This window comes from Etheostoma cragini, chromosome 11, assembly GCF_013103735.1.
Source record: "Etheostoma cragini isolate CJK2018 chromosome 11, CSU_Ecrag_1.0, whole genome shotgun sequence".
NCBI classification, from domain to species: domain Eukaryota; kingdom Metazoa; phylum Chordata; class Actinopteri; order Perciformes; family Percidae; genus Etheostoma; species Etheostoma cragini.
Window position 1 is genome coordinate 11,196,182 of NC_048417.1, and position 13,563 is coordinate 11,209,744.

Consider the following 13,563-nt stretch of genomic DNA (forward strand, 5'->3'; position numbering starts at 1 on the left):
AATGGGTGATGAAGGTCCGAATCTGCCAATAGAGAGTAGGCCTACAACTTTTTCTTCCAGTTCAGAATGAGCTTATTGTGAAATGCTACATGAGCAGCAGAAGTAATTAGAAAATCAAACGTAAAGTAGCAAAATGTTCTGCTTCTACTTCTTTTGGGTTTTGTGGCAGGTTGGCATCCTATGCTTTACATTACTGCCTCCTACAGGTGATCACTTGTTGCTTATCTATTATTTCATTTTACTTTTCTAATCGTGCAGTGTTTTTCAAAAATGCAAATTTTTTTTTTCTTCCATTCACAAAACCCCCACTTTTAAGGACTTTTTCTGAATTTGATTTCCAGCAGCAAGATGGCAGACGCAAACCATTTTAAGAGATCGCCATTTAGCGAAGGGTGCAGCGGCAGTGAGTTAACTTCATCACGTGTGGGCACAGGATTCCAAAAAGAGAAATAGAAGAAAAGAAAGGCTAATACTTTTGTTTTAAATACCTTCAAATTTCGAAATAGAAACGCTGCCTAAACAGTGCCTGATGTGACTTCACTTTGCTGGTTTCCCTATGCTGTCACCTATTGTAAGAATTCTAAACCGACCGTCTGTGATGTCATAGTGAAGAGGTTTCTAGAATCTTTTTCTGTTCTATGTTTGGATATTATATTTGTTTTCACTTTGACAGTAGTTTTTTTTAGTTTTAACAGTGTCCCAAAAAAGTCAGGAAACTATTTACAGTGATTTACTGTTAGTGTAACAATAAGATATGTGAAAGGTTGGGTCAACACTTAGAAGGTTATTGGATGATATTTATCTCTCACTGACATTACTCATTATACACCTAGTAAGCTACTAGGCTACATGGCTTCTACACCCGGAGGTTGGGACCCCCAAATTTCCCCCAGGGGTAATAATGAGATAAGATAATGATAATAAATCAGAAAGGGGAAGAAAATAGTCCAAAAAATGTATTGTAGTTTACTGTTTAGGGTCTTTTCTTCAAAATGTTTTTATTTGAAATACTGGATTCTTTCACCTCCTCTGAACTCTGAAAAAACTTCACATCAAACAATCTGGGAAGCAAAAATAGCTCTTTTTATAACTGCTGAAAATTCATGTTCACAGTAAGGCAATAACCGGTGGGGAGTGGTCCCAAATACACATCTCTCATGGCATCAGGTGAATTTGTCACCGGGTTCCCACTAAGTACAGTGCACACGGAGACCAAGAAACACAGGCAGTACTCCTATGGTGTACTACTTGGATCCAATGTGAGCATTTCTGAGAAATAGGGCCACAAGATGAGGTAATATTATATCTGATATAAATGTAAGTCAATAGTCAGATGTAGCCGCAACTCAGTCATTCTTCCAAAAACACATTTATTTCTCCCAAAGGGCAAAGACTTGTCTTTCGGCAGTATTTACATTATACAGAACAAGTTTGATATCTGTACAATTCCCCGCAGCGGTCAAACAATAAAAAGGACAAAAAAGGCAACAAACAAAAGTAAACAGACATAAAAGACAAGTTTCCTGCCACAAGCTTCACTTTGGGACAAAAAACACCAGACAAGAACAAAAATCACTTCATAAAAATAACATTATGAAATGCTTATGTACATAATGGTACGGTTCAAGTTCAGACATGTCAAAGGCCTTTGTGACCATTAACATCATTGACGTATACGATTTATGTACCTTGTCTCAGCTTGTCTTCCAGCCACACTGAACACTGCCAAAGACACTGATGATGGATGTTGAGGTGATGGACACACCAAGGGTTAAGGGTGTAATCTCCTCACCAGCTTGTTTGGTGTTTCAAGGAATGTTATCTTGGGATAGATGGTCAAGCCTGTTCCGCATCGCGCCACAGTGGTTCCTGTCTTTTCACCAGAGGGGCAGTAACGACACTCCTCTTAGGGCAAACACACACCCATCTCATACAAGCACACAATTGCCTGCTTACAGATTCACTCTTGTCCTCTTAGTTACATAACCAAGCTTAAACTATGTGTGTGTGATTGTGCGCATTTCACAGACAGCGCAAGCAAGTCCCCACATATACATGCTCTTTCTTTCTCTTTTGAATGCTTCAGATGGAGATGTTGCACAAGATCCTCAAAGGTTTGTCTCTTCCCACGTTGGGTCATTCATGCTCTTCAACACCCTCCTCACAACTTTTTCCAGATCCTTCCGTGCTCTCTGCTCCTCCTCCAGGGACCTCCTCATTTTCTTATTATCCTGTGAGGTAAAACAAGCTCATCATTCATGTCATTAGTCCATATAATGTGAAACATCTGTTTCAAACTTCTGATGTGCAAGATGGAGAACAGGAAACGCATTTCACGCCCATTTCACTAAATTACAATTGGCTAACATTATGCATACTATTTATCCATCTAACTTTTGATCTTCTTTTTCAAATCTGAGTCAAATATTAGATAAATCACACCGTCATGTTATTCATAAACAATTACCTGTTTTAGCTCTTGAACCTCGTCCCTTAGGGCATACACCACATCCACCAGGCTCCTTTAAGATGATAAAAATGCACAGGTCAGAAGATCAGTGATGCACACAATGATACCCCCCCAATGGACAAGAGGAACCATTAATAAACCCAAATCTGTTTTGTTATCTATCCCTTTAGCTTAACTGGCTCCTGTCGACGCGAAGGAGCAGCGGCTCTACTCCGAGCTCCTCTCGGATGACTGTGCTTCTCGCCCTATCTCTAAGGGAGACGCCAGCCACCCTCCTGAGGAAACCTATTTCGGCCGTTTGTACCCTTGATCCCGTTCTTATGGTCAAGACCCAGCCTTTATAACCATAGGTGAGGGTAGGAACGAACGCTGACTGGTAAATTGAGAGCTTTGCCTTCTAGCTCAGCTCTCTTTTCGTCACAAAGGTGCAATAAATTGAATGTAATACCGCACCTGCTGCGGAGATTCTCCAACCAATCTACTGCTCCATTTTCCCCTCACTCGCAAACAAGGCCTCAAGGTATTTAAACTCCTTCACTTGGGGTAAGAACCCATTCCCTACCTGAAGAAGGCAGGTGTCTCACACCCTGGACAACTCTTGAGTAGAACAGAGTCCAACCCCTATCCAGGAGTATGATTCCAGGAACAAGACTGTGCGTAGAGGTAAGCCCCACCACATCTAACTAGTAGCGCTCCACCTCCTATACAAGCTCCTTCCCCCACAGAGAGGTGACATTCCCCATCCCTAAAGCCAGCCTCTGTCGCCCGGGTCTGGTCCGTCGAGGCCCCTGACCTTCATCGCCAGCCACGTGGCGGCGCATCCGCCCCCAGGGGTTCCTCCCACAGCTGGTGGGCCCATGGGATGGAGAGAGGGGTGCCACATAGCTTTTTCAAGCCTTTTTTTTAAGATTTAAGTCTTCAGTAGGAACAAATGGGCTTGGGGTATTGCAGGTTTTGGCCTACATGGGTTTTACAATATGTTAATACAGTGATTTAGGGCAAAGGTGAAATGTAAGAGATTTATCTATTATCCTACTTTTCTTCTGCTGTACTTTGTCCGTTGCGACTGGGATCCTCCAAAAGGATTTTCTTCTCACCGGGGATGATCACATGCAGCCCTGTTTCTCTTCGCGGTCCTGTTTCAAGACAGAAATGCACTCAAAAATCCGTGCTTTGCTTTGTCTCACCATGTAGTAAGATGAGACAGTACAGAACTTCTTTATTGAAATGAGTGACAGAATCGAAGAGAACCAAGCCCAGACCAAAATTGGCAGTAGTAGTGTGTTAGTCATACAAGACAAGAGATCAGAGGAAAGTAAAGGGACATGAGAGGCTGTGGAGATATCTGGGGGAAAGAAATAAACACACACACGCTAATCCATTCCTTCATGCAACAATTCATGAAAACTTCACCATCTTCCCCAAAAGACAACAAACACCAAACAATCAGATTTGCTGTTCTCACAAACCACCAGAGTGCCCGTGTCTACCAAATGACAGATTTATTCAAAACTCATATTACAGCGATTTTGGACTTGAACACTTCAGCAGAGTACAACAAATACACTGAAGGCGCTGTTTGCAGATAAGACATGGTCACATGTATGAACTGAATACAGCATTTTAGGGCACACAGAGGACAATGTTGGTCAAAGACAATTGGTCTCTTTTCACCCTGCCTGTCCCACAGTTTGTCTTCTTAAACCACAAAATACACCTGTCACAAAGTATAGCACATGATATAAGGACAGTGTCTTAGCTCAAATACTCATAGAAGGTAGAATGGATTTATATTTTCTTGCTCCATAACAACTAGTATTTACAGAAAGGGAGACTATGTGGTTATATTTCAAGTTCACTCTGCAAGTATTCTGGGGTTGAAGGGGTAGTTCACATAGAAATGTACCTGTATAATCACAGCCTCTTGTTTCTTTACTTTTTCCCGCAATTCTTTTACACTACGAATGAGCATTTATTTTACAGTAACACTGAATACCCAAGTCTACCTTTAGGACTATATCATACACACTCTAGATAGACGACAAAAAGTACAGAATTTAACAGATTCTATTCCCCAACCCCACTGGCCCGTTACATGATTGTGCAAAATAATTCAAACACTTCATGTTATAATTTTAAGTGTAAACTTTGATACAGAGCAATAAAATTGTAAAAAAGAAAACAAAAAATTATTCCAGGGATCATTTTGTAAACACTGACATACAGAATAAAACATAAATTAAAAAAAAAACAGTATACAAAATAATGATAACAATAAAGAAATCAGAAACAGTACTGTAACATGGACCGATAGATTCCATATGTCCCCCACTTTGCTTGCTGTAAGAGCCAATAGACTCTACTGTAAGTGGATTCCAACCTGTACTTTTAATACCATCACTGGAAAAATACTTCTTCATAAAAATAGTCATTAATGCAAGAGATAGCATGGGAAACCTCACAAGCCAAACAACACAAAGGCATGTCTGGCTTATGAAGCCGTAGCATAGGTGCTACTTGTGTGGATGTTTGTTTTTGACATTACGGCAACTTGGTCAAAATTGTCAGTCCGGTAACAGCTACAATTTAAAGAAAGCGTTCAACCAGGGCATGAAATTAACACCCGCCAAATGCGGATGAATTTTGCAATTCGCGGGTAACACTGTCAATCTTTGCCACGTTGGCTGGTAGCCAATGAGAATTTAGAGATTCAGACGGCTACCTATCAGTAAGCAGGGTACGCAGTTGCTTACTGGCTCGGACCAATCAGGGAACAGCATTACTGGAAGACATGGATTGACAGCCGGCGCCCCCTATCGCATTTTCATTACTCGCGACAATCTCAGCAGTCCCACGTGCAGCCACTGACCAAGCGGGAGTGAGAACGTGTCAAATTAATTTTCTTGTTTTTTATATTAAGACGAGACGTGTGTGACTTGAAAATCTCACCAGCAAAATGTACAGCTAAAGACGTCCTGCCAACCTGTAGACATTTTAACTTCAATGTACGCTGTAACGTTTTTTCACTATAAAGTCGCTGAAAGTTGCTGCTGTTTCAATCCTGTCGGCTCGCTGCACACACACACAATCACACAATTACACACGGTGGATGCAGGAAAACCGCAGATGAGATGTACAGGACGACCTAAATTGTTGACAGCTACATTATTTAAGGTGCAATGATAAGTTAAAGTCCAATAAGTACTTTATCAACTGTATCATTGTGTGTCCCAGCCCGGCCCCCCCTACTACGGCAATGGCCCAATGTTCACGACTAAGCTCACAGAGACACAGCAGATCCTGTTTTTCACCTTTATGAGGCAAAAAAAGTGGCTGGTAAAACATGACATTGGCCAATGTGGCAGTTGGTCAAAAACGTTAACTTCATGCCCTGAGTTCAACATTTTGGAAAATATGCTTATTTACTTATTTGTTGAGGGTTTGATGAAAAGATAGATACCACTCTTGTACCGTGAATATAAAACTAAATTTAGCATCTGGTTAGCTAAGCTTAGCTTAGCTTAGCATAAAGAATGGAAACAGAGGAGCCCAGCTAGTTTTATGGAATGAGTTTGCAAAAAAAATCCATGTACAAGCACCGCTTAAGCTCACTAATTAACATGAATCTTGTTTGCTTATTTTATTTGAATAGTAAGCTTTAGAGGTGCTGAGATGGATGTTGTTGCTAGATGCTAGCAGTTTCCCCTTGCTTCTTGTCTGTATGCTATAAACTGCTGTTAGCTAAACTAAGCTAATCTGCTCCTGGCTCCAGCTTCATTTTGAACAGACAGATCTCAGCTTGGTGTCGATCCTCTAACGTAACTCTCAATAAAAAAGTGAATAGGCGCGTTTCTCAAAATGTTAAATTATTACTTTAGCTAGCAGAACACATCAAACAAAGGACAAGGATTTTTATTACAGCTGTGTAAGGCTGTTGACTTGGTTTATTGGTGACGTTGTTTATTGGTGTCTGGTATGCTATGCCTGGTTAAAATTAAGCTTTTTATTTTGTTAACGCACTAACTTGAAGTTTAAAACCAAACGTAAGGTAACCCTGTAAACCACTGACAGACAGCAACATTACTGGATGGAAGATCAGGCTTTAAAGGATGATGCTTCAAAGTGTACACAATACAATAAATCATTAAAATGAATGACTTAAAGGGCCAGTTCGCCAAAAATAGAAAAAACAAAGCATTTTCTCATTTAACTCTAGATATAGTATCTAGTGACACAGAATCTTTTCCAGGTTACTGACTTTGATATTTCTGCTTACACAATTTTACATTAATTTAGTCTGTGGTGCTTACAGGATTGAAAAAAACATGTGTCTTTAAACCAGTGTCATGGTGATCAATTCTGCAGTAGGTAGTAGTTTGTTGACTGTTGACAGTAGGGTTATTTGGATTATCCAGAGAAATGGGTACACTAAATCCTGGAAAGATACAGTACATTGTTGTGTAAATGTAATTTTTCAAAGCTGCGAGCACCAAAAACAAAATCGCACCACAAACAAAATCACATTTACCATTACAGGAGTACAGGAAGAAATCTCAGAGAAAATTGGAATATTAAACTGCATTGCTGGATACAATATGCGTGAAAATTATATATATTTTTTTGGTTAATTTTTGTGAACTGGCACTTTAAAATTACCATTCACTAACTCTTATCCAGCTGGAGAAAGCTTGATTAGAGAGTGACGTGTATGTAATAATCGCCTCTTTCTACTTAGAATATGAACCATGTTTCACAAACTATTACATTTAGCGAGGGTTTTTAGTAGTTAGTAGCTATTGGTCATATGGTATGTTAAATCTAATCCTGTTTAGCAACATAAATAAAGACTCACAATGATGAAAACTGCAATGTTTTAAACAATTTGGATATTTCTTTTGCATGCTGCTATATTATCAGGCAACAGGGGCAAGTGTGCCTGAACCTGTGCGTGTGTGTATGACATCTGTGCTATGTTTGAGCATATTTACTCTAGAAACATATACTTGAGAGAAGTAGTACATGGTAAATAGAATACACTCGTTCCTGAATTTACACTCGTTCCTGAATTACATCTGAATATCAGACAGGAAAAGCTCAGTCCCAACCTCTCCCTCCCCTGGCTATCCCTCCCCTATATTCCACCCCACACCCCTCTACTCCCTGCTGAGAGTCCGCCACACTGATGGTCAAAGAAGGGAAGTGGTAACATTCAAGATAAATTAACAAGAATTACCAAACACTTACTGCATGACAACTACATAAATAGAGGAGGCACATAAAAGGGAAAGTGGCAAAGGCAACAGGGAGATGCTTAAAACATCTTAAAACAATCTAAAAAATAAATAAATAAACCAAATAAGTTAACAAAAAAATTAACAAATATAAAATTAAAAATAAATAGATAAATAAATAAAAAAATCTAGTTTCTTTTAATCGATTGAAGGTAAAAGAGGTATGCTGTACGTTACATTACAGTGCAGCGTGGCAGTACTGTACGTTCTTTAGTTCTGGTGAGAGATGCAGCTCTTACGCGGCACTGAACCCATCCTGTAACTGTGGGTGGTCCAGATGGAGTCATAGTCAGAGTCCTCCGAAAGGTCAGAGGACAATTCTGGCCGTGACACGCTGCTACGGCGGCCCGGGGAGTCCATACAGGACCGGTCCACATCGGCCAGCACGTGGTTGTGCATCAGGTCAGTGCCCTGCCAGGCTGGTTGGTGCGCGGCCAAGTTTGAAGATGATGTCGCAAATGTAGAGGGAGGAAACGGTGGGCGAAACAGAAAGAGAAGGCAGTATATGCGGCACACAACAAATGGTAAATCATAAAAGAAAAACAATGAGAGATGCAGGATGAGAGAAAGTAATAGTACAGTATGGAGAAAACAAAATATTATGTGAAAAAGGAACCCGAGGTAAAACAGAGCAATGGCAAAAGTGAGGAGTGAAAGACAGACAGACAGAAGGAGAGCATACTGTTAGAAAGATCAGTTCAGAATACCAGTTGAAGAAAGGCACTCAGTAACAGAATAAAGGTGTAGCGGTAACAAAGACAGCAAGTTCCAGTATCAACCTATCTTCTTTTGTGTATGCACAAAAGTACAATTTGGTATTTTCTTACTGGAGTTCAGCGTCTGCCTGGTTTTGGCGCTGGTGCAGTAAGCCTCAATAACTTTCAGGATCTGGGCATCTTCTTCCAGAGCAGCTGTACCTGAGAAAGAGAAGGGGAAATAATTAACTTTCATGCTTATGTCCATCAGATCCCTGATCACTGTTTCCCTCCTACTATACGCACAAATTACAGTATCAGCAAACAGTAACCTTATTTGCTTTCTTCCCGCGAGTGAGATGAGAAGATCAATACCAATCTCATGGCTGTCAGACCATCAGCTTAGCTCAGAGACTGGAAGTGATGAGGTACAAATACTTACTTACTGTACACATGTTTTTTTTATTTTGAGTCACCATGGAGTCCCTACTTGAATGTGTGACCCCACTGGAACTGCTTAATAAAGTGGTCAGCAGTTACAGTGGGGTCACACATTCTGACGGCTGCTACTTGTCAGATATGGTGACCTCTGAGGTACTGGCTCTGTGATGCCTCAAAATAAAAATAAAAATAGTGTCCAGATTAAGGACAAGGGATGAAATAACCACCCCAAAAATATGTAGAACTTCGACTCCTTTATTTATCATTTTAGAGAAAATGTACCTTTTTATATTTTATTTACTTTCAGATTTAACATATGTCACCAGCGGTTTACTCCTTCTCATTAGGAAAAAATAACAAAATCATACAGCTTACACCCATGAATGTAATGTACTAATGTTTACGCCTTTTGCGTAGACGCTCTTCTTCGCCCTGCATTGTCTACAAAGCACAGGCAGGCGACATGCAACACCGCCCTCTGCAGTCACCTGATGGATCACAGCTTTCGGTGGAACACCGGGGTTAGCTTCTGTTTTTGGAGAGGGGGGCTTCGCGTTCTACTTTACCTTGTTAAAGTAAGGTAGGTTAGCCTTGTTGTGCGCACTTCTCAAATATACTTTCAAATTTGTGGGAATTTTCCCTGTAATAAATTTTCTCATATTTTACCACCTACCACTGCAAGGCACTTGCTATTATCAAACAGTTTACCTGGATAAATAAAGGTTAAATAAAAAAATAAATAAAATTATCTGACACAGTCATGATCAAATAGGACTCCGCCACTTTCTTCAGACTTTCGGTAACGCCATGATGCCAGGCGAGGGGCACGGAGCATGGCAGGGAGTGGAATAGGTTATGTTCAATTTGACACGAAATGTTGGAATTGGGTTCCCAGTCAGAAACTATACATGTATACAGGAAATGTCCATTTTAAAATATATAATGTTATTTGCTCTGTGAAAGCCATTGACAAAGAATGAAACTAAGAATATTTACTTGATAATTTGATTTTTAGTAAGTTTTGAAAAGACATTATAGTTTTAGTATGGTTATCTTTTTTTGTAATAACAGTAACAACAATGTTTTCTCCCACCTAGTTTTCTTTTTTTTGATTACGATTATAGCCTTGGTTACCACAGAAACAAAATCTTCTCAGCTGTTGCTACTGTCATATGCTGCACTGTCTCTTCATGTGGCACATTATGTTTAGCACATTGTATGAGTCACTTCTTTTGACATAACAAGGTAATACCATGTGTAATCAAGTGATGACTGATTAACAGTAATGTAAAGGTTAAATGTCCTCTGTTGATAGCACAACAACGCAAAGTATAGGCTCTTAACCTTGCAGTTTTGCACATATCATGTAAGACTCAATTTCTCCTTTTCTTTGCACAAAACTCTCCAGAAAGTGCCAAATTCAGTCTATTTTTCAAAAATGTTGCCATCTAGTAGTTGTTAGTTGAAACTCTAAAAGTATGGGGAACTTGTTAATTAACATATGTTTAGTAATTTATATTTTATCCTTCATTTTATTTCCAGAAGCTATATTTGAGCACACACATATATGTAGATTCCTTTAAATGTTAAGGGGAACAATAAAAAAGGGAGGAACTGGATCTGTGAATTCTCACAGAATCACTAATTTAATTCAAATTTTGCTATTCAGTCAGAATCATATTAACCTGAAGTCCCAGTCTCTGTCACAATGATCACATGTGTGATGTTTGAGGCCTATTGGCAGACATCCATTTGCAATGTAGGCAATGGCATAAATACAAATACAAAAACAAATTTTCAAGCCTGTACACTATTACTTTTACTTGAGTAAAGAAGTTAAATCAGTACTTCTACTTTTATTATTTTTAACACAAGTATCTGTACTTCTACTTGAGTATGGGAAGTGAGTACTTCCGCCACCCCTGGCTTAGCTTAGCAAAACAATTGTTTTTTTTTTGTTACACATATGTTTTCCGGGGAGTTGTAATAGCATTATAGCCAGTTCTGCTCTACTAAGCTAAGCTAACTGTCTCTGACTGTACTGTATCTTCATACTTAAAGGAACACTCCGACTTATTGGGACTAAGTTATTAACCGGATCCCCCAGAGTTATACTGTATAAGTCCATACATACAGTGGGGGAAAAAAGTATTTGATCCCCTGCTGATTTTGTACATTTACCCACTGACAAATGATCAGTCTATAATTTTAATGTTAAATTTATTTGAACAGTGAGAGACAGAATAACAACAACATCAACAAAAACACAGACGGGATAAAATGTTGCGTTTACTAGTAAACTTGTGACCGACGTATAACCGACTGCTGTCTGTTGTGGAATTTTCCTCTTGCTACTCTATCCTCTGTTACTGTCTACATCTAGAAACTATGCTGCGCGGTGGAGGGAACAACTCTGACTGGCACATAATCAGACAGTGGTTTACAGAGCGGTAGATTGGCTTTGCAAAAAAAACGGAGTGTTCTATGAAATGACGCATTTAAAATATTGCTCGATCACGCACATTTGACCGTGGGAAGTACAAATCGTGATTGTTATTAAAATTGGATTAATTGGGCAGCCCTTCATGGAAGAGTCATCAGAAGAAAACCTCTTCTACGTACTCACCACAAAAACCAGCCTCTGAAGTTTGCAAATGAACATATAGACAAGCCTGATGCATTGTGGAAACACGTTCTGTGGACCGATTAGGTTAGCCGTTTAGTTAGTTGGAGGCTTTAAATTGTTTCATAGATGACAGGAAGTACTGTCTACGTTATCGGTAACTTAATGAAAGGTAGGGAATCCCATATAAGAAGTGTTTGAATCCTTCATCTCTGCCTACATTATTAGAGTTAGAGATATACAGTCATATTTGGATTATTGTTTATTTTATGTATGGTAATGTATATTAGTGCTTAAGGAGGAACAAGTAAATGCATATGTTTCCTTTATTCATTTGTATTTTGTTTCCCTCTTTATAGAAACCACACTCATAATTACCCTCACAATTCAAGAAAGAGGAATAAATTACCAGAATAAGAACTATCACTCAGCTCTTCATTTCATACTCTGGAATAGGTGGCCTTAAGGGGTGTTCTGGCCGACACACCTGAGTAAACCTGCTGATAAACCCAGAGCTAGCACCTAGAGCGAGCGTCTACCCATTATCTTCACTTCACTCGTGGCTGGCAACAAGAAGCTTCTACAAGCTGTGTTACTTGCCAAAGGGGGCAGTACAAGGTATTAACTCAGCAGGGTGCCCAAACTTTTGCAGATGCCATTTTTTTGTTTTCTGTTATTTTTAAAGTGTAAATGACGGAAATAAAATCTAACTTTTTGTGACACATTATACGAATGTCCAATCTGTCATTTGATGCCTTTTGGAGATTTTCCCATCTTTTCTTGGCTTCTTTATGCACATTAATACAAATTTTTACCTGGGGTGCCCAAACATTTGAGCCCCCCTGTACAACTATTCTCAGAAGGTGTAGCACTGTACTTGGGCGGAGTGATTGTTACTCCAACTCTGAGGAAACTTCAGGCAAACTCTCTGCTCCTTACCAAGGCTTCCCAGGTGCTGCGAGCAAATTACTCCACCCAAGAAGCAGTGCTTTGCCTTCTGAGAATAGTTCCCAGTATGTATATTGACATATTTAGTGTTAGCGATTCTCTCATCTAACCCTCAGTAAGTAAGTAAATAAGCGAATAATCCACAAACTCTGAACATAAATATATAAGATTAAACTTACTTTTTCTCAAGGCAAACTCCTCTTCAGACTGTTTCCTCTCAGGCTTGCGCTTGGGAAGGAGTTTCTTTACACTCTTAGGACTTTTACTAAGATCCTAAAAAGAAAGTGAGACAATGTATGACATTTAGAAAATCTACATAACAAAAACATATCAAAAAGTCTTAACTACATAAACAACACAGCCCCTCACCTCCTTGTAGCAGAGGGCTGCAGACGGTCGTAAAGGGGGTGCAGGTCGCAGACAGCTTAGACTCCAGGGTTTGGGGGTGTTGGGTGGTTCCAGCGGGCCCCACATCATGGTGCTGTGAGACATTCCATGGGAGGAGGGGTGAGGCAGGGTGTGGTAGGTGGGAGCCAGCGTCATGCCCCTTCCCTCAGCATGCCGGGATGGGGTGAGAGGGTGAGATGGGAGCTGAGGAGCAAAACAAATAGCTGTATGTAATTACATTTATCACTAACCAGTTTTGCTCCTCCACTTAACGGCTCTTAAAGGCTTATTTAACACACAGTAGATGCACCAACAAATTTTTTGTTTAGTATGTACTCATCAGAAAGAAACTCTGGGTCACAGTGGCAGGATCCTAGGCAGGAGTGCATCTCCAATTCAGCAACAATGTATTTGTACACGGACAAGTTATTAAAAACATTGCAAATATTCATTGGTCCTTTTGGGATTTGCAGCCCTCAGTAGCACAGCTGTCATCAAACCCAGCCACATCCTGCAGAGCCTCCTGGGGGAAATCCAAACCAATCCCAGGCCAGATGGGATGTGTGCATCTCTGGTGCATTTGAAGATGCCCAAAATACCGCTACAGGGAAGCCTCTTCCTGCATGTGACTCCCTGTTTTTAATGAGCCTAAATCATAGAAGAACATTACATTCCACCTTAACTGAAGTCCCGCAGATAGATTTATAG

At 39.9% G+C, this 13,563-nt stretch overlaps 1 protein-coding gene and 1 long non-coding RNA gene across 4 annotated transcripts in view; one reads left to right on the forward strand and one right to left on the reverse strand.

Annotated features, from left to right (window-relative positions):
• Positions 1–1,350: 1,350 nt before the first annotated feature.
• The window catches only part of arhgef7a (Rho guanine nucleotide exchange factor (GEF) 7a), a 28,231-nt gene continuing 16,018 nt past the window's right edge, over positions 1,351–13,563 (reverse strand). For 2 of the 3 annotated variants that reach the window (XM_034884776.1, XM_034884777.1), the window contains 6 exons: positions 12,838–13,059; positions 12,648–12,741; positions 8,589–8,678; positions 3,507–3,606; positions 2,468–2,522; positions 1,351–2,231 (listed from right to left, as the gene is read on the reverse strand). In XM_034884776.1, coding sequence (XP_034740667.1) covers positions 2,109–2,231; positions 2,468–2,522; positions 3,507–3,606; positions 8,589–8,678; positions 12,648–12,741; positions 12,838–13,059 — 684 coding nt within the window. In that variant the 3' untranslated portion in view covers positions 1,351–2,108. Of the gene's footprint in view, positions 2,232–2,467; positions 2,523–3,506; positions 3,607–8,000; positions 8,181–8,588; positions 8,679–12,647; positions 12,742–12,837; positions 13,060–13,563 lie in introns of all 3 variants that reach the window. The other variant, XM_034884778.1, reaches the window with a different exon arrangement.
• Positions 2,875–9,071, forward strand: LOC117952467. Its single transcript, XR_004658418.1, has 3 exons — positions 2,875–2,886; positions 8,509–8,510; positions 8,990–9,071. It is a non-coding gene; the product is annotated as an uncharacterized LOC117952467 (long non-coding RNA).